We start from the raw sequence: 25,901 nt of genomic DNA, 5'->3' as shown, positions 1-25,901 counted from the left end.
TGCAAACTTTTAAAATCATTATTTTATTTTACTTGAATGTGCAAATAAATATAAAAAAAACTACATTCAAGGAGCTGGCAGAGCAATTACAAGCCCAAAAGCAAAGATCCTTCAAACAAATGGATGAACAAACTCTTGACTCAAGGTCGTGCAGATACACAGCAGTCGAGTTGAAACCCCCAGACATGAACAAGCCCCTCTCAAATCCCGCCTGTTATTCCCTTCCCATCCTTGCTACTCTCCGCTTTGAGACAATATCACTGCAAAGGGCAAAAGTCTTGCTTAAATTAAGGTTTACAAAATAAGGATGCTTAAAAATACCTGAAGTACACTTAAAATGGGGTGATGGATCAGGACAGTGCACAGGGGTGTTTTCCACCTCAGTACACCTGGAATCAAATGCATTTTAAGCCACAAGTTTCAACCTATTTTCCAGTAAGTAGGTTTTCTGTATCATAAAACCATAAAATTTGGCACAGTTGTCATCTCCACTGGGAGTCAGCAGAGAGGTGAGGACTGAGGTGTGTTTTGGTGAGCTGAATGGAGGCGAATGGGGGACGCTGTCCTTTGCACTGGGTTTGTCCCCCGGTTCCCCCCAACCCCTTGGTGTCTCTCATCCCTTCCTGCAACAAGAGCAGGGGAGGAACTTTCAGATCCTTTCAGTAACCAAAATTTAACAGAGACTCAGACCAGGAAAACAGGAGTTCTTGATGAAAAGTCTCTGCTGGCAATGGTTGTGCAAGTGGCCACGAATGCCAGAGGTTGGCCTCTCTGCTTCCCTCCCACAGATTATTTTGCAAAACAGACAAAGACTCAGGACAGTTTTCTATTAAACATACCCCAAAGGCCAATTTTTCTACTCTCAAGCGAAACAATTGCGAAACCAAATGTTGTACAGTGGAAATAACCCAGGACAAATCCTCCAGGCTGCTCCTTAGGTCTGGCAGAAATAATAACCTAAAAATCAAAGCCACAAAAAGTATCAGGGTGGGGGGTTTTATTGCCCCAAAAGCCAGAAAAGAGTTGGAAGAAAAGATGAAAGGAGGCTGGATATGCCTCAAGACATTATGTTTGTAATACACTCCATGGACAGTGTGCTTGCCCTTGGCCCCTGGAAAACAGGAGTGAAGTCCCAAGGACAGACACAACTAAATTTCTTCAATTTCTCACTAGATGAATTAGATGATTGATGTAGTGTTTTCTGTACAGGTCAGGGGAGGGTTTGTTAGGTTTCATGGCAAAAAAGCTTCGATGGCAGTACAGTGGAAAAGCTCATCTACGATGGCTGCAGCTGGATCTCACACCCCCTAGGACAGATTTCCATGTGTCCCTGCAAATCCAGCGGCTGTGCTGAGCCAGCAGAAACAGGAACGTTCTCAGGACACAGCTCAGCTCCAGCACACGCCACGCTCCGGGAGCTCCATCTGCCGATGGAAGGATGCGGTACAACCCAGCGAACCCCGTGCATGCACAGGGGAGGGGACCGCCGGGAATGCTCTGGAGCTGCCGATCAACATGCAAAACACAAACCAAAAAACAGGCCAGACCTCGCAATGGATATTCCTCTCTCCTGCTGAAGAAGGCAGAGGCTACAGCAGGTCCTCAGTTCCCAAGGCAACGCCAGCCGGTGGGTCCTTGTGCCGCGAATCGCTCCCTTGTCCGGTGCTGCAGCTCAGTTTCCTCCCCTTAGTTCATGCTCCAGAATTCTTGGTTAATGAGGGACAGTCACCCTTGTCTCAGTTTTGGCATTTTTCTCACCAGAGCAACAGTAACAAGAATCATCCCTTGCCTTGTTCACGTGAATAACGGAGCTGCCCGGAGCGAGGCTGCTGAGCTGTGCCAGGTGCTCTCAGCGACCCTGGCACTCCCAGGTTACATTGAAGAGTTCTGCAGGCTCCAAGATGGCATAAATTCAGGAAGATGGGGAATATTAAACCCTTCAAAGTGGAAGCAGCTGCCAGCATCTGCTCAAACACCAGCTGAGCTCCATCTCTCCAACAAAGCCACTAGTGGTAGTTCACCCCCTCACTGAGCCTTCCAGTTCGGGCTGGTCAGCAGTGGCCTAAAGCCAGGAAAATACTCAAAAGTGTGTGGCAATGCCAAGAGCCCCCTTCCCATAAAGCTTTTAAGAGTCTCTTCATGATGGCTGGAGGATTCCACTAAAAGGAGACAAGTCTATGCCATATGGAAAATACATCATAATCCAAAGTAAAATGCTGTTTGGATAAATATCATTAAGACATACATTGCATTCCCATCACTATTCTCAGAGTAAATGTGCTTCACCAGCAATGCTCTGACTTTTATGGTGCCAGGGACAAGCATGTGCTCAGGGTGAAGCGGGACGGCGGCTGTACTGGACTCTGTATCTGTTCACTGGCACCCCATGGACGTTCACTGTCTCACACGTGGTTTTGCAGGGCACCATCTCCTCGTCCTCGTCTCCCATTAGCCAGTCTTGAACCACATCCACGGCCTCCATGGACACGTTCTCCTCCAGCCACCGGTTGTGCCACTCCTCAAACTGCTGGTGGTGCTTCAGCAGCACCACGGGCTGGACCTGAAAGCAGGACAGTAGAGGTCACTGAGAGGTTTCTGGGGGAGAAGTCAAAGCTCTCGCCTCTCCACACAACTGAGATGTGCATGATTTGGACACAACACAAACAGGGAAACAGGAAACCGCATACCTGTGTTCAATCCCTGTTTCTTAATGTTTGCCACTCCCCCTCAAAATTTGCATGGTAAAGAAAAGGCTGCTGAACTAATCCAAAATACAGAGCATTTACCAGCTCTCCTCCATGTCTCATCCAACACAGAGCAGTAACTTCCGGGTGTAGTTTGCAGGAATTTAGCCACAAGACTTCTTATTGGTACCTGTCTTTTTGGCTCCCATCCTCAACCTGCTACTGCCCGAGCTGCAGAGACAGTAAAAGGAGATGCACCTGCTTGGCTCGGCAGAGAGCTCCCCTCCTGTACATGTAATCCTCTGAGTTCATGATGAACATCATCTTGTGGGTGTTGAGTTTGAAGCGACAGTCCACGTTACAGGCGCTTTCCACCCCGATGAGCCTCTTCCAGGAGCTCTTCACCTCGCTGCGTAGGGCCCTCACCTGCTTGCACTGCCACTTGCGAAACTTCTTCAGGTTTCTGGGACAAAACAAGGATGACAAAGCATGTGTCACACCTGGCCATCCCTTCCCCTAAGCTGGCAGAGCTCACAGCACAAGTATGAAGCTTGTATTTACACATTTAGCTTGTCAGGCTCTCTCCAGGATCTTCCTCCAATCTGTCCAATTTGTGTTTGCTGTGACAAATATTTAGTGAAATGGGAACAAAGCAGACCTCACATTCCTCCCAGAAAGGACTGCTGAGGCAGGTCCACTCCATTCTAAACACAGCTGCATGAACAAACCTTGGTGCCGTGGTCATAAATTTCTTCCTCAGCATCCTCATGCAGTGCACTGGACTGCATCAATCCCTCTGGACCTCAGAGGTGAGGGCATTTCCCTGGGATTGCTGTATGGCACATTCCCCACATCCACTGCCACACAGGCAGAGAGGAAGCCTGTTGCACACCAGCTGTTGCAGGTGTGGCTCAGAGGACTGAGTAGCTCACCTTTGCAGAAAGACCGGTTTCAGGAGGAAGCCATCGTTCTGGTTGTTGGGAGCTCCTTCCACCCCAACGTACTGCTCCATGTAGTTGGCCAGGTGCTACACAAGGGAGACCAGTTCCAGTCAGATTTCACTTCATCAGGACAAACATCACTGCAAAGAACCTGCTTATTTCCAAGCTGTTTATTCTGAGGCTGATTTATGATGAAACTCTTTTGCTATCATCAGACCATTTCTCTCCATGACCACAACCCCACATGTCATCATCCCACCTCCCAGGTAAACTTGTCCTCCTGGCAAAGTCTCACATTTTGGAACAAGAAATCAGGAAAGCACTCTTAGACATCTGCTCTGTCTGTGGTACACAGACTCCATGATCTCTGTGGTATTACCTGGACCTCCACAGGATCCTCTGTCTGGGTTTCTTCTGTATCCAGCAGCTCAATGGTCATGATCACCTGTCCTTTCCGCTGAAGAAACATGACCTGTAATGAAGTTACAGGCAGAAGATATTGGCCACATGGGTTCACAGTAAAATGCTATATATTCACAAGTCATTTGGACAATAAATATGAGCTAGGAGAGAAGCAGTGGGGCTTCTCAGTGAGCCAGTCTGTCCCCTCACTGTCTACGCTCTGGTTTTGGTACCTTCTCTCCACGTTGTTCTCTCTCCCCATCGTGGGGAGCTTCCAAACCCACTTAGGTAAAGTGCCACAAGTCACTTTACGAAGTTCCCTGGCAGCAAGTCCTTACCTTGAAACAGTTCTCATCTGCCATGCACCGTTCAGCCTTCCACTGATAGCTGGTCTCCTTTGCTGCCCGCACACACCTGGATGATAAGTTACCTCCAGCAGCTCCTCGCTTCCTCTCATTCAAGTAGAGCTCAACCACCTTCAAGCAGATGTCATCGCTCACGAGATGGTGAAGCTTCCATTAAAAAAGGGGGATTTCAGTCAGCAAGCCTGGGGCAAGAGTCAACTCTAGTGTGTTATGAAAGGAGCATCAAAGTCAGCACAGCATCACACCTCAGCTGAAGCAGCCAAGTTTAACTCCAGAGACTTCCCACATTTCTCTGTTTTTTTCATGATTTTGTAATAAAAGGAACAGAGAAGAATGAGGGGCTGTTGTGCCTTACCTGTAACACAACTACAACTGGAAGACACATTTGACTAAGAAGGATTGAACTGTTTTTGTTTTGCCTTAGATATATTTTGGGAATGGCAGAATTTTGAAATGACTGGAACTCAAAAAATGTTTGGATCACAGAATCACAGAATATGCTGAGTTGGAAGGGACACACAAGGATCATCAAATCCAACCCTTAGCCCTGCACAGGACTATCCCCAAGAGTCACACCATGTGCCTGAGAGCATTGTCCAAACTCTTCTTGAGCTCTGTCAGGCTTGGTGCTGTGACCACTGCCCTGGGGAGCCTGTTCCAGGAAAAGGCCAGGAAGAGTAAATCTTCTAAGGTGGGAAAGCTGAAGTCTCTCACTAAACTTCTGCTGGGGCATTTCCCTATCATATATAACTTTTTAATAATTAATTTTCTCTAAGTTTAGTGACACTGTGAGAAAGCTGTCTGTACAGAAGGGTGATGTGCAGCCCCACAGACACCATGGGTCCCTCACCTGGCGGACAATGTTCTGCACCAGCTTGTCCATAGTGAAGCCGATGTAGGCGTGGATGGTGAACATCTCCCTCAGCGTGTCCTCGTACTGCGTTGGGTCAATGTTCCCATCCAGCAGACTCCTCACCATATCCAGGAAGGCAGGGTAGTACTCCTCCAGTTCCACCTCACCTGGGCAGGGGAAAGTGCAGTCATTTAATGCATGGAAGAGGCAGAGTGAAGTTAAGAGATCCAAGGGATAGCACTGCTCAAGAACCATGATGTTCAGTGTGAGAACATCCTCACAGACAGGCAGTTCTCTGTGCCCTGACAGGCTGGAAGAGTTTCTCTCATGCATTTCCAGGACTGCCTTGTGCAATAACTATTTCTTTGTGGGACCATTTACATTTTAAATCAATGTATCAGATTAATATGAGACACCTGAGAACACCTCAGCACAGTGAAGTCTCTGTGAACTACACATGAGAGCCCTCAAAAGATAAATGGCACTGGCTGCCCTGTTAAATGAGCTGTGTCCACAAACCCCAAATATAGCAGGGGTTTGCACCTCTACACCCCTCACAGACCTGCCTGCTGGTCCCAGTTACTCAGATATACACAACTGGAGCACTAGCAACCAGAGCATTAAGAGTGGATTATGTCCTGGATTATTCTTACTTGGTTGCTTCAGCCTTAGCTCCATGGCTGGATCATTGGTCTTCTCTTTTCTTCCCTCACAGAGGAGTTTCTCTCTCTCTTTCTCAGTCCTGTATTCCAGAAGCTGCTTCTGAGCTTGACGATAAATCTTTAGGAGCCTCGAGCACAGAGTCTGGTGAAGGCGGAGGAAGAAATACCAATTATTGTTGACAAAGAAGAGGCTGTAAACATCATCCAGAGTGTTGTGGGGCTCAGCAGCTGTAACATCACAGAAGGTTGCTTTGGTCTCCAAAGGACTGCTTGGAGGCCCAGGTACATGTTTTTTCCGTAGCTCAGGAGCATCCAGGTTCTGCCCCTGGTGGTTTTCTCTGTCCTCATCTGTTGATTCTTCAGAAATGTTGTGCTCAGGGGGCTGGGAGAAGAACAGCTCAGGAATGAAGTGATGCACAATCTGCCTGATGGTTGCCTGATCCTCCTTTTGGATGGTAGGCTGCCTCTTTACATAATAGCTGATCAGAGCTGCTGCATCTTCCAAAATCTGCTTATCTTCGTAGATAAAGATAAGATGAGGCTCGTTTGTGGATGAACTTCTCCCCTCTGAATGCTGCTCCTGATGCTGTAATCAAGAGACAAACAGATAAAGATCCTTCCAATCCATGCTCAAGAGCCATTCCTGCCAGAAGAAATAAGCCAGTATTAACACTGAGCTTGGGACAGTTGTTTTTGACTGAGAACTCTCAGAGCACAACCACTTTCACATGGTCCCAGGTGCTATATACAGGTCTAGGTCACACTATAAGTGAAGGACACAGAGGGTGGGTTATTTAGTGTCATACACACCTCATCATAGACACTCTCAATTTCATTCAGCAAGCTCTTGGAGCGCAAGGCTTTGGTGTCATTCTGTTTGAAGTTGACAGCCTGGTGGTCCAGGGATTTCAAATAGGCCTTCTCATACTGCTCCCTCCAAATCTTGTTGAAGCCCTGCTGGGCCTCCCTCCATTCCTCCTCTTTTGCTTTCAATCTGCAAAATGTACAGTGTACTTCAGTTCACAAAGACAACTGTGATGCACCAAAAAGTTTTCAATATTCCTGGAAGCCAGAAATCAATTCAAAAAAGCATCACCAGTGATGGTGAGTTATGCTTTGAAACAACACTTACAGAAAACAGTTCACAGAATCACAAGAGCATTGAGGAAAAGACCTCTGGGATCATCAAGTCCAACCTGTGACCAATCCCCACCTTGTCACCCAGTCCAGAGCACTGAGTGCCACGTTCAGGTGTTTCTTGAACACCTCCAGGGATGGTGACTCCACCACCTCCCTGGGCAGCTCTTCCCATGTTTAACAACCCTTTCTGCGAAGAAATTCTTCCTGATGTCCAACCAGAACTTCCAGTGGCACAGCTTGAGGTTATGTCCTCTCATCCTGTCATTAGTTGTTTAAAAATGCTTTTAAAATTCTTTAAAGATACACAGGAGAATTGGAATTACCTCTTAAGAACAACAGGAACTGCAGTAACTGGGTTTTTCTTGAGACTCTCGATGATCTCTGGTGCTTTGTCCCCATAGATGCGATATATGGCCCGGCGCTGGATCACCTCCGATGTCCCTCCCAGGCAATCATCCAGGCGGAATTTCTCCTGATCCTCTTGGGTCAGCCGTGACAGTTTCTTCTGCACACTCTCCAGCACGCGAATTGTGGCTAAATTGGTCTCCAGGACAACATCCAACTGTTGAGAGTTCACAAAACAACACAGTGTCAGAACAGGCAGAGCAGGAACAGGCTGAACAGCAGCCAGGGTTTGTGGCAGCCATTCCAGCCCCACCGGGTGGAGCCAGGAAGCATCAGCAAGGTTGGTACTGGAAAACAGACCTCTGTCAGTTCTCCCAAAGGTAACATGCAATTTAAAACTGGACTCATGCCTAGGAAGAGCTCTTAGACTCCAAGCAAGTGGAACACACCAAACTCGAGCTCAAACCAACGAACATCAACAGAACTTTCAGGAACTGGGCACCAATTAATTCAGTGAAATCCTCATGGCTGGAGGTTTTGCTTTCTGAGGAGGCAGAAGGGGAGCTCAGCAGCAGAGGTACCTCGAATCGCTCATCCTCACAGCGGTGCAGCTGCTCCTCATATGGAGTCTTCTTGGAGCTGACAAAAGTGGAGTCTTCAGACCAGGATGGAAACGAAACCCAGGTATCATTTAATACCTGCAACAGTGCAAAGACATGACATGGAGCAATTGTGAGCCCAGAGCTGTTCTCATGGGTTCTGAAACTTCTCTCTTTTCGCACACTTCTTCCCTGAGTTTCTGCAGGACATTCCACACCTAATTTCCAAGGCACTGACCGCTCCCAGATTAGAGGTCTCTGTGGAACTGTGCCAGGGCCCTGCTCAGAAAACTTGAAGGCACCTTCTCTATCACCTCACACACACAGAGATCACCCTGCAGTCACCAACAACTGTAAGTAAAGGAGATAGTTGGGAGGAGTGGGAGCATCCACACTGCAGATTTGTGTTCTCAGTGGGAATGGTGCCTCAGGCACTGTCTCAGCGCTTTCCCAGGAGAAAAAATGTTTCCAAAGGCCATACTGACTCTCTGCTGGAAAACTAATTCCAGGATATTTAATATTCTTTTCTGTCTAAAAGAATAAATTTGTGTCTGCACACAGACTGAAAAGTATTAAAGATGTGATCTGAGGTGGGTTTAGATAAAATCAGTAAAATGTGGATATTATTTAAATAAATTAGCTGAATAATTGACATGAGACTAAAGCTGGTGACTCAGCACTGAAGAGGGGACTCCACACACAGAAGCTGCAGCACTTTATTTATGTGAGTGCAATGTGTGTTCAGGGGTTGAACAGGCTGATCCCAAAGTACCTCCTTGCAAATGGCTGTCCTTCCACTGCACTTTGGCTGCTGGTAGGTTTTTGGGAGAGCCCTGTAACTGGATCCGATGCGCTTGCAGGATGCATAATCGATTTCCCGGCTCATTCCATCCCCCGATCGGTCACTCAGTGGAGAAGCAAAGGAAAGCTCTTTCACACCAAGGAAGGACTTGAACTGTGCAAAGAGCTCTGGGAATTTCCTTCAAAAACACAAGTATATTGTTATTTCACTCTGACAGTTTCAGGGTGCTTAATGTGTGTCACAAAACAGAGCGAGAAATATCTAAACAAACTCAGCACTGCAGTGAGAGATCTTTCACCAACATTTTAGCACTGTCATCTTTCTATCTGAACTACTTTAGGGTCTTTTTTAACTTAAAGCAGGAAAATAATTTCCCTTCACTACTGCCTGAGGAGAAACTGATCCATGCCACATGACTCTCCCTCTTCTGTTGGAAGCCAAACAGCTTGGGAGGCTCACAGCAGAGCTAGAACTATTTATCCTTTTCACAGCTCTGTTCTCAGATTTCATGTTTATACCTTTCTTACATTTTGAGATAGTAAACAGAGAGTGTGGACAGATAGAGGAAAATATCTTCCTCAAAATGCTCTTTAAGAGCTGTGTAGATATGTTTAAAGGTTCAAATTTTATTACTCCTCTTTTTGGATTCCTCAACGGAGGAGATACTTCTGAAGTTAAATTGAAAACTTCAGTAACAAAATTCCAAATGTGTCCAAAAAGTAACAAGTAGGACCTACAAAGTATGACACAGCAGAGATAGTTGGTAACTTACCCTAAAAACGGTGTAACAAGCTGAAGCAACTCAGAGCCAGAGACCAACTCCTGGTTGAAGAGAGCGATGCAACGGAGGAAATTTTCATAGACCTCCTGACTCTTGAGCACCCTGCGAACCTACAACAGTTTGGAAAGAAAGGATCACATCACTTGAATGCCACTTGCATTCAGTTCATGTCTAAGTCATCTGAACCATGGATGCAGTGATCAACTTGTCTGCTCTGTAACATAAAACTGGAATACGCACAAACATGTCCAATTTCAAACAATAATCTAATTACTACAGATGGTACCATGAGGAAATATCACTGAAAAATAGAGAAAAACACATCTGTAAGGGACAAGCATGCAGGAAAAGGTTAATTAACATGTTCCATTTATCTTCCAAACATACCCCTTCTCACTCTTCTTGATCTATCTTTCCCTACCACTTGAAAAGTCAGCAAATTGCTAAGTGCTGACACACAAACTGCATAGAAAACCAGCCAATTAATAACCACATAAAAGGATGAAGATGAGACCACAGAATGTGAGAACAAAACCTGACCTTGTCAAAGAAGGAAAACTCCTGCAGTGTTCCATATTTCCCCACTGTTGCCACTGACAGATCTTTGGTACCCCGCAGCTTCATTTTCTTCTGTTAAAAGAACAAGCAGTTATATTTAACATGCTGTGGCTCAAATGCCAGCAAATTCCCCTTTAGTGACATAGAACAGCTCCCTGCAGAGACTGAGACCCCGTATTTCCCCAATGGTGATCTGGAATTGCTACGTCAAGCCCTTACAGCAATCTCTGTCAAATGTCTCCAAGCTAAGGAGAAACAACAAGAAAAAGGAATCACTTGAGAGAGAATTCCAAAGAAAGATTTTTTTTTTTAGAAGCAACAAATTTTCCCTTTCCAGAGTCAATACTTAGTACAGAAAGTCTTGATATTTAGCATCCAACATGCTGCCACACACATTTAAGCATACTTTAAAAAGTCCCTTTTTCTACAGCAATTATTATTTTAAAAATAACTTTGAAATTTTGTATCTCATCTCTAACACTCACATACCTGAAAGACACTACTTATTACACCTTTATCTAAGAAATTATCCAAACACAACAAGTAATATGAGATTATTCTAAGATACCTTTGCTGGGCCAGAAACAGGACGCAGCAGCAATGGTCTGGATCGCTTTTTGCTGTGCTCCAGATTCTTCTCATGCTCAGTCTTCTGGACACTGTTCACTTCACATGGTCCATTTCCTGTGAACTGCAGTAAATAAAAAATGACTTCAAGGTTCTATCCCAAATAAAGAAAGAAATAAAGAAACAGGACACAGAGAGTGTGGTTAAGCAAAGTTCATTACTGGCTGTATGATTTTCCATAATGTTTTGCACATTCTACATACAGAGAGTATTCAATATTCTGCCTTGCCCTCAGCACACACATACCAAAGACCTTTTTGCCTCTGGGAGGAACTGTCCAAACTCAGAGAGCAGATCCTCCTGTCCCCGGAACAGATTGGCCACTTCAGTAAACACCTCCTCCTCGGACATGCCTCGAAAGGGTCGGCCCTTGGTGTTCAGCTGCTCTTTCTGAAAACATACACACAGATGTTAAATAGAGTCAAAAAGTGCCTCACTCTGCCAGAAAACTCGTCCTGTGCCAAAAATGTTCAAGTTGCTACACAACTTGAAATGACCACCTGCCAGCCCCAGGTTCTTACAGCGTCTCCTTTCACACACAGTATCACTAAATCCACTGAGGGTTAGTAAACACAGATCTGGATACAGCCCATTTACACCTCAGTCCCTGCAAAGTGCCACAATTTTCACATTTTTGCCATTTCCTATGAATATCTATGAGATAGTTGCTGGATAATGACCAGTTCCTGGGAACTCTGTAGCCTGTTCAACAGGCAGAGATGAAATTTGACAACAACTACTCCAACACCTACAGTGCAAACCCACTGTCCCTCCCCTGGAACACTTTTTACCTGGTAAGTGTGAAGAATTTCTAGAAAGGATCTGTAAATTTCTGGATGGTCAAGGAAGCGTGTTTTGATCTTATTCACATAACTGATGGCATTGTTGAACTCTACAGAATCAGATTCCAGGGGAATTTGGGATTTATCTTCTTTGTATGGAAGCTGTTGCCTGAACTCCTCTGAGCAGTCACTGTGATTGTGTGAGTTCTCCTGGGAGTAGTGCAACAACATCCCACTGCCAGGGAACGCACCGGGAACAGGCTCTGGGGGCACCTGGAGACAGACAAGACAAGACACCCAAGAGAGAGACTTGTCAGAAAAGGAACACAAGTGCAAGTTCAACAACAACCCAGCATCACTGTTGCCAAGCTGTTTAACTATAACATATTACCACCTGAAGAAGAAAATGAAAAGAATTCATTAGCCAATCATTTCCCTATCTAGTTTATTAACTCCATCGGTGAATATGTGAATGTCTGTGAGGCAGTTGTTGGACAAAGACTAGTCCTTGGGAACTCTGTGGCCTGTACAACAGGCAGAGATTAAATTTGACAACAACTGCTCCCAAGAGCTACAGTGCAAGCCTACTGTCCCTTTAAAAGGAGGCAAAAAAATACCTCACTAGAAAATTCATCCTCAGCAAGGTGCACACAACTTGCAATGACCATCAGCCCAGGTTCTTACAGAACCTCCTTTCACATCTCCTTTCATTTTGAATAAATGATTCATTAGCCAATCAATTTCCCTACCCAGTTTAACTCCATCACCTAAAAAAATCCCCTAAATTCTACCTGGTGTAGGAACCACTGACTTGTGACTGTGATGGTGTTCTTGGCCTCACCTGAGATGCTGCACCAACACCACCCACTGCAGCTCCTGCTCCCACTGGTTATTGCACAGGAACTGCCCCTTTTAAGAATATTAAACTTAAGGCTCTTACAGATGGTAATTTCTAAGCAACAGAGAGATCTAAGGGAACTGAGATCTGAAGGATAGCTCCTGCTACTAACTGGAGTTAAAGCACAAGTTTATCAGCAGAATTCACTTTATGGTTCTATTTCAGCCTCCATAACCACACAACAGGAACACAAAACAAGCAGAGGCAACATCCATCTGTATCCCAGCAATTTTGTTTCACTGCAGGATGTTACCAACTGCAGGTCTAGGTGGACTCCAGGATCTTAAAGATCTTTTCCAACCTGAACAATTTGATGATTTTACGACTCTGTGTATTTTTGCCTACTGCCTAAACAAGTTTCTCAGTGGAAGAATGGAAATGCAATTCTTCCAGGATCCCTTCTTGAAATGTGCCACTGCCCACACCACATAATGAGAACCTGTATAACTATGTAAGGCCAATTACAACTTCAGTTTTCAAATCTGAAGTATTTGGACTGGAAGTGGTGTTTCAGGCAGGATCATCATTCCCTTGTAAGCTAAACAGTGGCTTGAGAATAAACTGGGAGTTGGGACCGAGTGATCTTTAAGGTCCCTTCCAACCCAAAATATCCTATGATTCTTTGAATAAATATTCAAATTTATATTAGAACCATTACCATAGGTTTGACAACCATCTAAAAACTTCAGCAACGTGCACTACACATAAATCTCCACAGTCTAAATCTCCAGGCAGGAGATACGTCCAGCAACACACAGAACAGAGTTTATTTAGAGACTATGACCTACCTGACTATTCAAAGGTGACTGTATACTCAACTTCCCATTCTTTGGAATTTCTATCCTGTAGCCCAGAGGGAGAAATGCATTGAATCCTACAATGAGGTCAGGGTGCTCATGGAAAAGCTGAGAAACACGACGGATGACTCCAGGTGTGTCAATGCTAAAATTGAGAAGGGTCTGTTACTTGTATAAGAATGAGAAACACATCTTAAACCTAGAAAATGCCAGAGGAAGTGAAGCATCTGGCTCCTCAGGGATGCAATTTTCAAGAAGTTTGGGAAATTCAGATCTAGATATTAGCCCAAGCAGAGGGAATGACCAGCCTCACATTGGGAATGTTATTCAGAGAGGAGAGAGGTGAGTGTGCAGGTTGCCGAAGGGGCAAGACACCCATGCCCTCCAGGGCTGGCAGGTCAGAGGTTCTGTGTTCAAGCAGCTTCACTTATTTTCAAGATCTGCATTTCAGAGTGAGAAATAAAAATAGATTTGCCTTTTCCTGTGGATTTCATCTCTGGGAAGCGATGGGATGGGCAGAGGCCCTCCCCCACCACTGGGGGACAGGGCAGTGAGGCAGAGGAGCAATGATGGTGTGAAGGCTGGGGGACCCTGCACAGGCAGAGAGACCCCATAAAGGCTGAGGTCTGAGACCTGAGGGAATGGCTGGAGTTGCATCAGAGGGGTTTGGGATGGATCTCAGGTGGATCCTTTGGGAAAAGGATCTCAGGTGATGGGGCACTGAACAGGGCAGTGGGCATGGCCCCAAGGCTGCCAGAGCTCAAGGAGCATTTGGACAACACTCTGAGGGACAGAGTAGATTGTTGGGGTGTATGGGCAGGGCCAGGAGTTGGACTGGATGGTCCTTGTGGGTTCCTTCCAACTCAGGATATTCCACAGTTCCATGAAAGGTTGAGAAGCTCCCCAGAGCACCCTGGGCTTTACCTCTGGCTCTTGAACTCCTTCATGATCTCCAGGAAGCCATTGTATGTGGCAGGGTCGCTGCCAAAACGGATCTTCACCTGGTCCAGGTAGGAAAGCGCATCCTCCACCTGCAGGGTGAGAACAGGGGTGAGGAACAGTCCCCGGGGCCCCCCATGGCCCTGGAATTGGGGAGGGGGCTTCTCAAGGCACTGCGGTAGGTGGGACCTGCCCCCGGGGGAGCCCCCACGGCCCCGGGGAACGGGAGGGGCACAAGGTACCAGGTGAGTGGGCTCCGAGGAGGGCTCCCGGTGGGCACCCAGTGGCTTCCTAGCACTGGGGGGAATGGTAAGGCACGGAGTGGGGGACACGGCACCGGGGAGCCGGGAACAGGTCCCGAGGGAGAATAATCGCGGTACCAGAAGGGCTGGGCAGGGGGCACGGCACAGGGGAGGGAGAACAGGCCCGGGGGGGCCGTGTGGTACCGGCGGAGGGGGACGCGGCCCCAGGGGACTCCATGGAACCAGGGGAGGACAGCAGGGGGAGCACATGCCCAGGGGACCCCCCACGCTACCTGCGTTGGGGGGTACAAGCCCCGGGGGGGCGAGTGCAGCACCGCGGCCAGGGCCGGGCCGGTCAGGGCGGGGCGGGCGAAAGCGGCGGGGACCGGCCCTTCGCGGGATAAGGTGAGGAGGGGAAGGGGGGTGGGCAAGGGTCATTCGCGCCCGGCGGGGCGGCCCTGCACTCACGTGCACCGGCAGCTTCTCGTGCGGCGCGGTCCGGCCGCCGCCACCGCCCCATCGCGGGGCGCTGCCCCCGCCGGCCCCGCGGCCGCCGCCACCGCCCCCCGCCGCCATGTTGGATCGGGCGGCCGAACGCGGCCCCCGCCGCCGGCGCTGCGTCAGCGCGCACGGACACGGGCACGCCCACGGCGGGCCACGGCCCCCCCATAGGCCACGCCCCCGGCAGGACCCGCCCCCCAATCGGTTCCACCCCCGCTGGGCCGCGCCCTCGGTCAGGCCATTTCCTCCGGGCCGTTCTAGCGCCGTGGCGGGAGTGGCGCTTGAGGGGACAGGGGTTTCTGAGGGCATACGGGGGAGCCGGGATGGAGGAGCCCCGGGTCGGGAGGAGCCCGGGGGTCTAAGGCGACCGGGGAAGATGGGCAGCAGCGGGAGGAAGGCGCTGCGGGTCTGAGGGAGCCCGGGGGGCTAAAGGGGACACAGGGAGCCGGGATGGAGGACCTGCGGGTCTGAGGGGACGGGGGAGCCGGGGCAGGTGGGATGGAAGAGCCCGGGCGTCTAAGGGAGCGCTGGGGGCTGAGGAGACCGGGTGAGCCGGGATGGAGGAGTTGTGGGTCTGAGGGGGCTGGGGGAGCTGGGATGGAGGAGCCCGGGGGGCTGAGGGAGCCCAGGAGGACTGGAGGTGCCGCCGGGGCTGGAGCAGGCGGGTGGCAGCGGTATGGAGGGGCTGGGGCTGGAACCGCGGGGCTGGAGGAGCCCGGCGGCGCTGAGGGAGCTGGGGAGGCCGGGACTGGAGGTGCCGGGGGGGGGAGCTGGAGGATCTCGGAGGGGCTGAGGAAGGCCGGTGTTGGAGGAGCCCGGGGGAGGCTGGGGTAGTCCTGTGGGGCTGGAGGGGCCGGGGCTGGGGGAGCAGGTCTGGGGAAGCCCGGAGGGCTTAAAGGAGCCAGGGGTGGAGCAGCTCCGAGGATCCGGGACTGGGGGAGGCCATCAGTGGTTCGCACTGAGCTCCAGGGTTGCTCTGGGGTAGCTGGATAAAATGTGGGGTTAGGGTCGTTTGGCGACTTTTTTTGTGGGTTTTTGTTTGTTTTGGTGATTTTGTTTTTTTCCTTATTTGCCTTTCTCACGGGTTATGGCTATGGTAGGTGATAGCAGCAGAAACACCTTCCAGGAGAGACGTGAGCTGAAAATGAATGGTTTGCATTAGATTGTTATGCTGTTACGTACAGGTTGAAGTAAAGATGCTTTAGAGCATTCACTGGTTATTCAATGCTTAATAATAACGGTAATAAATAAAAATTTTTACAAGAGCAATCCTGGAAGAAGCATGAGAGGTATCACAAAATACAGCTCCTGGCTGATGAAGCACCCTGTAACTGTGCAGGAAAGAGAGCATGGTGTGACTGTACAAAAGCCCTTTATTCCAACTACTGGAAGGAGTAGCTCAGACATATCCTTGGAGTACTGTCAGGTGAAAGAGTAACAGCATTGATCCAACCTCCTCCACCACTTTCTTTTTTTCCTAGTAGATTCTCCTGAGGTGGCCCAATTTCTGTCTTCTACTGGTATTATTAACTTGAGAAGTCTCCTTCTCTTCCCTAATTTGTGGCTCATGCTGGTGAAATGAGCAAAATCAGCTGTAGATAAATAACTCCTGTGACTTCTGTTTTCTGTCAGAGTGAGGTTAACAGCCCTCAGTCATTGACAGCATCAACACCTTGATGGTTGTCATAGGTTTACTTGTTCTAAAAAAACAGGCAGGAAATTTTTCTTTCCCCTGCATTGCTGTAAGGGGGGGATGTTGAAAGGGGGAGGGTAGTTTTTGCCTTGGGTGATTGACCCACACAAAAGAACTAACCAGCAGATCCACATTCCAAGCTGATGGCCCTCCGAAGACTGGGGAGGGGTGATGAGGTTTTTTTCCCTCTCCTCGGAAATGGGAGGCACTTCACTTTTGCTCTGACTGTAGGGAGGGTGTGTGTTGGAGGGGTCCGAGGTTCACTTTGGTTTTGGCCTGGTCATCTGGCTTGTTTTCTGGCCCCGGTGTGCCTCCGTTTTCCTGCGCCCTGTTCTGTCCCAGCTCAGATCTGCTCGGATTTCATCGGAGAGGCTTGACCCACTTGCAGAGGAACCTTCTTGGGAGGAGGTTGCCCTTTCCCTCCTCCGTTCCCGTGTTGGCAGCGGCATGTGTCCATCGAGGAAAAGGGGGAAATCCCGGCCACAGCCAGCCGCAAACAGCGTGAGTTTCGGGGGGAAAGCCCCCTTTTCCCCTTCTCGGTGTGGGGGGGAAGACCTCCATTTTCGGCTTCTTCCACGGACCGGGCCCCTGCGTGGCGACCGCCATGCCCAACAGCGCCCCCTGCGGGCCAACACCGAGCACTGCAGGCTCTGCTCCTCCAGTGATTCAACAGCGTCCCCTGCTGACCGTTGTTAGAATTGCGTCAAAAGGTGGAAAAGTACCGACCTGTTTCCTTTTGAGGAGGATTTTTGGGTACAGGATTATTGGTTTGATCGTTTTTTGTATTCTTTTGTTGTTCTGCCAATACACATATATCCTTTAATAAAGGGCTGTTATTTTTCCTTTCTCCATGCTTCCTCAATTAGAGCCTCTTAATTTTGGATTTACAGTTGCTTAGAGGGAGGAGTTTGGTCTTCCTCATAACATCCTCCTTAGCAAAACACTTCAGTCTCATTAAACTGAGACAAGAGGATAGTCCATGACATCACAAAGGGGCCCATAGCACACAGGTTGGACTGCACTCTGACCTCGTGGGGTGTTGGTTCTTTGGTTTCCAGGGCTCATTCTGGAATGGAGAGGATAGGCCATGACATCACAACGAGGCCCATGGCACACGGGTGTGGCTGCTCTCTGCGGGTGTGGGTTGTTTGTTCTTTGTTTTCCAGAGGCCATTACAGAATGGAGAGGATAGTCCGTGACATCACAAAGGGGCTCATACCACAGAGGTAAGGTTGCAATGTGGGAGAGTGGGATGTGTGTTCTTTGTATTCCAGGGGCCTTTAGGAGCTGGAGAGGATAGGCCGTGACATCACAAAGAAGCCCATGGCACACAGGTGAGGCTGCATTCTGACAATGTGGGGCGCTGGTTTTTGGGTTGACAGGGGCTATTCTGGAATGGAGAGGATAGGCCATGACATCACAAAGTGGCCCATGGCACACAGGTAAGAGTGCAATGTGGAGGAGTGTTATATGTGTTCTTTGGTTTCTGGGGCCATTCCAGAATGGAGAGGATAGGCTGTGACATCACACAGGGGCCCAGGGCACACAGGTGGGGCTGCACTGTGATATTGTGAGGCGTTGGTTCTTTGGTTTCCAGGGGCCATTCCCTAATGGATAGGATAGACTATTACATCAGAAAGGAGCCTAAGGCACACAGGTGGGGCTGCCATGTGTTAGTGTGGGGCATTGATTCTTTGGTTTCCTGGGGCCTTGCAGAATGGAGAGGATAAGCTGTGACATCACAAAGGGGTGCCAGTTACATGGGTTGGGCTGCTCTGTGGGGTGTGAGGTGCTGCCTCTTTGGTTGCCAGGGACATTCTGGAATGATGGCAGTAGGCCGTGACATCAAAAAGGGGCCCATGATACATGGATGGAGCTGCACTGTGCCACTGTGGGGTGTTTGTTCTTTGGTTGCAAGGGGCAATTCCGGAATGGAAAGTGTAGTTTGTGACATCACAGTGAGGCCCATGGTACACAGGTGGGGCTGTACTGTGGGGGAATGCAGTGTTCCTTCTTTGGTTGCCAGTGTCAATAGTCAAATGAAGATGCTAGGCCGTGACATCACAAAGGTGCCCATGGCACATGGGTGGGGCTGTACTCTGGGGGTTTGTGGTGCTGGTTCTTTGGCTGAAAAGGGCCATTCCGGAATGGGGAGGACAGGTCGTGACATCACAAAGGGGCCCATGGCACATGGGAGAGACTGCACTGTGACATTTCGTGGCTCTGCTCCACTGGGAATACAGACGGCCACTGCAAAAAAATCACAAAGGCAAAGGCACATACTGAGGGATAACCTCAGAGTGCAACATTCTGACCAAAGGTCCCCTCTCAGGTTCCTTTGTACTGACCTCTTACTGCAAGGACCTCCTTCCCATTCTGCTGACGCTTGGAGGGTTGTGTACCACTGGGAAAAAAAAACAAATGATAAGGGATGTGCTTAGATTCACCAATGATACAGCCCGCCAGAATTAACGTCTGCTTCAGACTGGCAGGAAAATGCTCACCTTGCTCGTCTGCCCTCCGGTGCCTATAGCCCGCCCCACCGCTTGCATCCCACCTTGAAAGAGAGAACAAAAAGACACTCACAAGAATGACCTTTGAAGAGCAGTGCCTGTCAGAACAATCTTATGTGGGTGATATTCTCTGCTCTGACCTGCAAACCCTAGTGCTGGGGTCGAAACTAAGACTCTCTGCTTCCCTCTCCTAAGGGATTTGTTTTTAGACATCTCTTTCCCTTATGCTCATTTCAAAAGCCCTCCTGGCAATTCCCAAGCCTGTACCTGGCTCTCATCCCCTCTCTGGCTCAGAGCCCTCGACTTATCTTTCAGAGAGCTGGGCCTGTCAATTCATCTTCCAAAAGCATGGCCCTTCGGCTGGCTCAGAGGTTCCTGCAGTTGCACCAGGCCCTGCCCAAGACCCTCCTATCAGGGTCTGGGCCCTGGAGGCAGGGGGAGAACCCCCCTGCGGCTTGGCCATTCTTCCCCAGCCCTTGTCTGGCCCAGCCTCCTCCCCCCTGCACACTCCCCACTGCCACAGCCTGCGCTGGGGCAGCATTTCCTTCTTGGGCCCTTTAGAGCTGCCCCCATGGGGACACTTCCATCTTCTGGGCCAAGCACCAGAGCCAATCCCAGCCAGTCCCATCGTCCCCAGTCCGACTCCCTGACTCCTGGTGGCCCCTGGAAGCCAAGAGCCAAAGGCCGACCCCCCCAGAGTGCAACCCCACCCATCTGCACTGGGGCCCCAGGGGTTCCCTTTACCAAACAGCCCCTGCAAACCCTTGTCAGAGAGAAAATTGGGTGACTCCTGGATGCTTTTAGTAAAGAGGTCTAAACATTTCTTGAATAATGGAGGGGGGTGACTTTTTTGTTCTTGACATTTCCAGTTCTCCATTTGGGGGTAGGATGTCCTCTGGGCTAATGTTTTGTTCCCTTTGGAGTGAGTGCAGCTTCAGAGGGCTGAGCCCTCTCTGGCTGGGCTTGGCCTCTCCTGCAGAGACTCAGGCCTGGCTGGGCTACCCCAGGCAGACCTTGCAGGAAGAACTCAGGCCACCTGGGTTTTGGTGTCCCTGGGGCTCAGCCTGTGCCCGATTGCCGTGCAGGGGCTGAGCCCCACCTCTGCCTCGGGGCCTTGGGCAAAGGGCTGGCAAGGAAGAGGCCCAGGAGCCTTGGGGCCTGCCCAGCTTTCCTCCTCCCTGGAGGCTCTCAGTCCTCGCCTGACACCGTGTGGGCCCAAGGCCTTGCTGGCTTCGGGCTCACGGCCCGCCGGCACCATCCCACCGGCCTGACCCCCTTCCTTCCCCTCTCTTCAGCCTCTCCTGCCTTTTATGGCAAGGTGTCATCCAAGGAAAACCCCGGTTCTCAGCAGTGGCACCCGTGGCACGGATGCAAGGTTCGAGTCTGCCAGGCAAGAGCAGGAGCACAGAGAACCTGAGGAGCCAGAAGATGCCCTGGCTGGGCATTGTGCTGCTGTGGGACGAGCTGACACCTCTGCACAGTCTCTGCCTGTCCCTGCCAGCCGACTTCTGCCCAGGCTCTGGGCACGGGGATGGAGCGCTGACAGTTTTCAGCCACCGTGCTGTTCCACAAAGGCTGTGATGTCACAAGGCCCTTGCCTGGCAGCCAGGAGATGGGCAAGGCAAGGCAAGGATGGAGCCTCTGAGCCACCGGCACACTGTCCCCAAAGGCTGGGCTGGCACAGAAGCCCAGAATCCACGAAGTTGGCAGAGACTTGTGAGATCAACTGGTGTCCAGCCTACGCCCCATCCCCAGCACGTCAAGCAGACCACGGCACTCAGTGCCATGTCTAGTCTTTCTTTAAACACCTCCAGGGACGATGACTCCACCACCTCCCTGGGCAGCCCATTTCAATACCTAATCCCTGTTTCTGTCCAAAAAGTCTTGCTCCTGTCCATGACAAACATCCCCTGACAGGCAGGTCCTCATGTCCTCTTGTCCTATGGCTTGTTGCCTCAGAGAAGGGGCTGACCCCCACCTGGCTCCAGCCTCCTGTTAGGAAGTTGTGGATAGGGAAAGGGCCAGCCCTGAGCCTCCTATTCTCCAGGTTGGAGAACCCCAGCTCCCTCAGCTGCTCCTCACAGGACATGCACTGCAGACCCTTGCCCAGCTCCATTGCCCTGCTCTCCACCTACTCCAGCCCCTCAATGTTCTTCCTGAACTGAGGGGCCCAGAGCTGGACACGGCACTCCAGGTGTGGCCTCACTAGTTGTAGCGTGGCGGTACTTTACATGGTAAAGAAGGAAGCACGCTCCTTGTGACGTGGTGAACAAAGAGAATTTATTTCAAATTTGGCGCTGGTTTTATCCCTTAATCCCATGTGACTTCTTTGACCAATAAGGTTGTCTATGTCGGCGCATGCTCCCTCGGGCACTCTTGCCTTGGTACATCCCCTGTACCTTAAACACACTCCCTACATCACCCCCCTCTTAATTCTAAAGAAGTCACCAAAACAGTGCAAAAACAACAGTGCAAACAATTGTAAACCACCAAAGCTTGCAATGACCCAGCACATCGCTTGCTTGGCCTCTTATACCTCTATGGTAAACCTTATAAAACCTTCTTATATTCCTAAAGGGTAGTGCAACTTGGAGAAATAACTTTATTAACCTAAAGGTCTTAGCCCAACCATGTATAAACTTATAACCTTTATTAATCTGAGGGTTTTTAAATAACTGGGGAGTTCAACTTTTTTTAAGAAATAGGATAAGCTTAACAAAACTAAATTTTCTTAAAGTGACCTTGTGGTGGGGGTAATGTTATTTTGTGAGGTGTTTTGTGTTTTAATATTTGTCCAGTCAAACAACTCTCTTTATTCATTCACTCTTCTCATTCATCTCACACACATTCACAGATTTTTTGCAGACTGCTTTTTACCACATTGGTCATCCCTTAATGTAAACCTGAAACCTGAAACGTAAACATAACTCTGTTACAACTTCTGTGTTACTCTGGTTCTTGCTGCTGGATTGTGTACCTAAATAGGGTTTTACACACCTGGAAGGAATCCATTTAAGTTCCTTTTTTGTAGCCACACAGGCATAGCCTCCCCCCCAAGTCACAAAATCTAGGGATCTCGTCCACTGTCCCAAAATCAAGTTTCTTACCATGACCGGTGGTTCGGGAGAGGCACAAGCCTGAGGTCTATGTTGCCTTTCATACTTACTCTTTTCAGTGCTGTCACAATTTAAAAAATTGATAACATATGTGGCTTTTTACAGATGTTTTTGCGGGCTACACAGATTCTCCCCCTTTTTTGTTGTTCATTGAACATGTGTTTCAGTGTGTGATGTGCTCTTGCAATAATTGCCTGTCTTATGGGCTAGTGTGGAATGCTTGTGACGTGAGAATTTTCCTATTTGATAGGAAGTGGAGCTGATTTATTATTAGTATTAATCTGCTTTGGGATACTAAAGGTTGCTAAGCAACTGAGTCAGTGTGTTTTACACTTTTGGTGTTTTGTTCAGTGGATGCTGTGGCAGTTATGTTTTGTGGATGTGTATCTCAGTTTCTGTCAGTCATTGGCCCTGGCATGTTAGCATGTGATTTTGTGTGTATTATATAGAAATCAAACCTTCTATGAATCACAAGAAACCAAACAGAACGCATTTCAAGCAACAGGCGAGGGTTAACAATATCTCGAAGAAACTAACTCTCAAAATGAGGGATTAACCTTATAGTATAACAGGAATTAGTTACAAAAAAGTTGTTCAGAAAATTTCCCCAAGGCAATGTTGTGGACGACGGGAAAGTATCACACGATCACAGTATTGATCATGACTAATCCAACTTTATTGCTGTAAGCTCCATGCTTATAAAGGTTAATAATTAGGCTCATTAATATTCCAAATACAAGCTCATCATTGGCTCCTAATTACCTACGTTATATTTGCGCAAATGCTGCCTCTTTCTCATGGCTATAGTTACTTTATTTACTATTTGCTACTTTCTCTACCTTTCCCATCCTGTTGCTCTAATTTTTCTATCACGTATGCAGTTTCTTAAACAATACAGCTTCACAGCAGACAATGCAGCCTTGCAGTTTCTTAGACAAAGCAGTTTCACAAACACACTGATCAGTGACCTTCTAATAGTTTTCTTGCTTTAGCGTGAGACCAGCGGTATAGAATCTTTAATGTGTCCTCTCTCTACCAACCAGGTTTCTGCAATATCTTCTACACTTCCCCCGCTCTGTTTAGACAATGTTAAAAACACGTCACTCATTGCCTTTGTTAGCATGCTTTGAATGCATTTAAAAGCACAAGGAACAATGCATAAAGCAGTCAGCAGTATTAGTAAAAGCGAAATTGCTTGTTTAGTGATCTCCGCAAGCCATGGTCCTAAACCTAATTTTGCTAACCATCCCCTAATGGGATCTTTTTGAACTTCAAAGTCATTCAGGTGACTTTGCATTTCTCTGAGTTTCTGGTAGATGGACTGAGAGTGATCAGAGAGATTCATACAACACATGCCTTCAAATTCTTCACATCCATGCTGTAGGGACATTGTGCAGTCTACTGGTAATTATGGGACATGTCAGTCCTAATAATGCTTCTTGAAGACCCTCATTAGTACATAGGTACCAATCAAGATCATTTTTCTGCATTGGTAATCGTATACGTGCAGGCTCTTGAGCATCAATTTGTAACACACGCTCTCGACCCTTTTTTATCAGGGCTGCCAACATTTCAATTTTTTGTAAAAGTGTTTTAGGCTGTTGTATGCTAGTTGATAACCATTCTAAAACCCCTATATCCTCCCCCGTTTCTGTTTGTGATTGTGTAATAGCACCCAAAATGTATCGTTTGTCAGCCCAAAAGGTAAGTTCTAAAGGTAATTCCCATTGTCTTCTCCGAACACGGCCCTGAGTGACACAATCTAAAATTTGTTGGAGTATGAGTTGTTGGTGCTTTGTGACAGTAATTTTGGTTGTTGGGTCTGTTCCTTTTAATAGGGGTCGCAATTCAGCTAAAAGGTCAGCAGGGATTCCCACAACAGGGCGTAACCACTGTAAATCCCCAAGAAGTTTTTGTGCATCATTCGCAGTGCGTAATTTTGATTGAAATACCAATTTCTGTGGGATAACGGCATGTCGAGAGATAGTCCACCCCAAATATCTCCATGGTTCTGTCGTTTGAATTTTTTCATCTGCTATTATTAACTTATATTGTTCCAAATGTCTGCGAATTATTTGTATTTGTTCGGGTACAAACTCCTCAGGCTGGCAAAACAAAATATCATCCATATAGTGATAGATTATGCAGTCAGGCCATCTTCTCCGCAAGGCTTGTAAGGCAGTATCCACATATAGTTGACATAAGGTAGGACTGTTCCTCATCCCTTGTGGTAATACTGTCCATTCAAATCGTTGGTCAGGTCTTTCTCTGTTAATAGCAGGTAATGTAAAAGCAAAACGTTTAGTATCCCGAGGGTGCAATTGAATTGTAAAGAAACAATCCTTTAAGTCTACAATCAGTAAGGACCAATCCATGGGAAGCATTGCAGGATTTGGTAGTCCAGGCTGTAAAGCCCCCATGGCTTCCATTTGTGAGTTAACTGCTCTTAGATCATGCAACAATCGATATTTTCCAGACTTTTTCTTTATTACAAATATAGGTGTATTCCAGGGACTAGTAGAAAGTTTTAAGTGTCCTTGATCAATTTGTTCTTGTACTAATTCATGAGCAGCTTCCAAGCTTTCCCGTTTTAAAGGCCATTGCTTAACCCATACTGGAGTATCAACAATCCAAGTAATAGGAATTGGGAAAGACCAAGCAATGGCTATTCCCCCAAAGGGTAATCATTGGAGAGTTTCATCCCAATTTGTGTCAAAACATCTCTCCCGATTAAGCATTGTACTGTTGGTGGAAGCTGCACAACAGACAGGACAGCACTGGCCACACGACCTTCCACCTCGATGTTCACAGTAGGAGTCCGCATAGCAATTGAGGCACCCCCAATGCCAGTCACAGTTGTAGTAGCAGGTTGCAGAGGCCAGTGTCTAGGCCAACAATGAGGAGCTATTATACTGGAATCAGCTCCTGAATCTAGTAAAGCATCCAGTGTTTTTGTTTGATCTTTCCATATAATTGTAACTTTATGTTTTGGCCTCTCACTTAAATCTAGTGTCAGTAAGGTAAGTCCCCTTGTAGAACCAAATCCACGATCTCCACGTTGCATCAGTTGTCGGTCGTTGGTTAAAGGTTTTGCTAACTGTGGCAGGGGTATTAATTGAGCAATACGTTGTCCTTTAGGAATCCTTAAAGGTGGAAAAATAGTATATGCCATAACCATTATCTGTCCAGTGTAGTCAGCATCAATTAATCCAGGCAGCACAAATAATCCAGCAAGGCTAGCCGACGATCTGCCAATCAACAGTGCTCCAAACACTTGTTTGTTTATTATTAAAGGTCCATAAATCCCGGTGGGAATCTTTTGAGGTTGGGTGGATAACAAAGTAACTTCTACTGCTGTTGCCAAATCCAATCCGAGGCTGCCGGCTGTGGCAGGTTGTAATCCGAAAGCATTGGCTGAGGCTGTGGTTGTGGCAGGTTGCAGCAGTTCTCCTGTCCGTGGAATGGATTGTTCGGTGAAAAGTTGCTGGCTGGGGTCATCTGTGCTGCAGCGACGACTTGTGTCTGAGCGCGGTCGCTGCAATTCCTCGCGCTCTGCCGTGAGTTTCCCGAACGGCTCCGACAAACAGAAGTGTTGTGGGTGGAGTTCTGACACTGCTGGCACCAAATTCCTGTTGCTCGGCACTCCCTTCTGAAGTGTCCA

At 48.2% G+C, this 25,901-nt stretch overlaps 1 protein-coding gene and 1 long non-coding RNA gene across 4 annotated transcripts; one reads left to right on the top strand and one right to left on the bottom strand.

Annotated features, from left to right (window-relative positions):
• SIN3B (SIN3 transcription regulator family member B) lies at nucleotides 1-16,010 on the bottom strand. Of its 2 annotated transcripts, none has more exons than XM_064637330.1 (19): nucleotides 15,992-16,010; nucleotides 14,161-14,267; nucleotides 13,228-13,381; nucleotides 11,551-11,814; nucleotides 11,006-11,149; nucleotides 10,701-10,823; nucleotides 10,115-10,204; nucleotides 9,566-9,684; nucleotides 8,764-8,971; nucleotides 7,974-8,090; nucleotides 7,371-7,609; nucleotides 6,718-6,901; nucleotides 5,899-6,493; nucleotides 5,243-5,412; nucleotides 4,366-4,539; nucleotides 4,005-4,097; nucleotides 3,617-3,711; nucleotides 2,943-3,147; nucleotides 1-2,560 (listed from the first exon to the last, which is right to left on the bottom strand). In XM_064637330.1, exons 2-19 carry the CDS (start codon nucleotides 14,181-14,183, stop codon nucleotides 2,330-2,332), a joined length of 3,228 nt encoding a protein of 1,075 aa, XP_064493400.1. In that variant the 5' UTR covers nucleotides 14,184-14,267; nucleotides 15,992-16,010; the 3' UTR covers nucleotides 1-2,329. The 2 variants fall into 2 exon arrangements, with proteins under 2 accessions (XP_064493400.1, XP_064493398.1); XM_064637328.1 differs by lacking the exon at nucleotides 15,992-16,010 and adding an exon at nucleotides 14,886-15,008.
• Nucleotides 16,011-16,106: 96 nt separating this feature from the next.
• LOC135403358 (uncharacterized) lies at nucleotides 16,107-19,956 on the top strand. Of its 2 annotated transcripts, none has more exons than XR_010425372.1 (2): nucleotides 16,107-17,112; nucleotides 17,886-19,956. It is a non-coding gene; the product is annotated as an uncharacterized LOC135403358 (long non-coding RNA). The 2 variants fall into 2 exon arrangements; XR_010425371.1 differs by having other exon boundaries at nucleotides 17,670-19,956.
• Nucleotides 19,957-25,901: the final 5,945 nt, after the last annotated feature.

This window comes from Pseudopipra pipra, chromosome 27 (genome assembly GCF_036250125.1).
Source record: "Pseudopipra pipra isolate bDixPip1 chromosome 27, bDixPip1.hap1, whole genome shotgun sequence".
In the NCBI taxonomy this organism is placed as follows: Eukaryota; Metazoa; Chordata; class Aves; order Passeriformes; family Pipridae; genus Pseudopipra; species Pseudopipra pipra.
This window is presented reverse-complemented; position numbering and strand designations above follow the sequence as displayed.

Coding starts and splice junctions, on each gene's coding strand:
- SIN3B (XM_064637328.1), bottom strand. CDS start 14,993: ATGGCGGCGGGGGGCGGTGGCGGCGGCCGCGGGGCCGGCGGGGGCAGC. Junction 13,382..14,160: donor AAGGAGTTCAAGAGCCAGAG/GTAAAGCCCAGG, acceptor TCTCAATTTTAG/CATTGACACACCTGGAGTCA. Junction 8,091..8,763: donor GGACAGCCATTTGCAAGGAG/GTACTTTGGGAT, acceptor GCACTGTTGCAG/GTATTAAATGATACCTGGGT.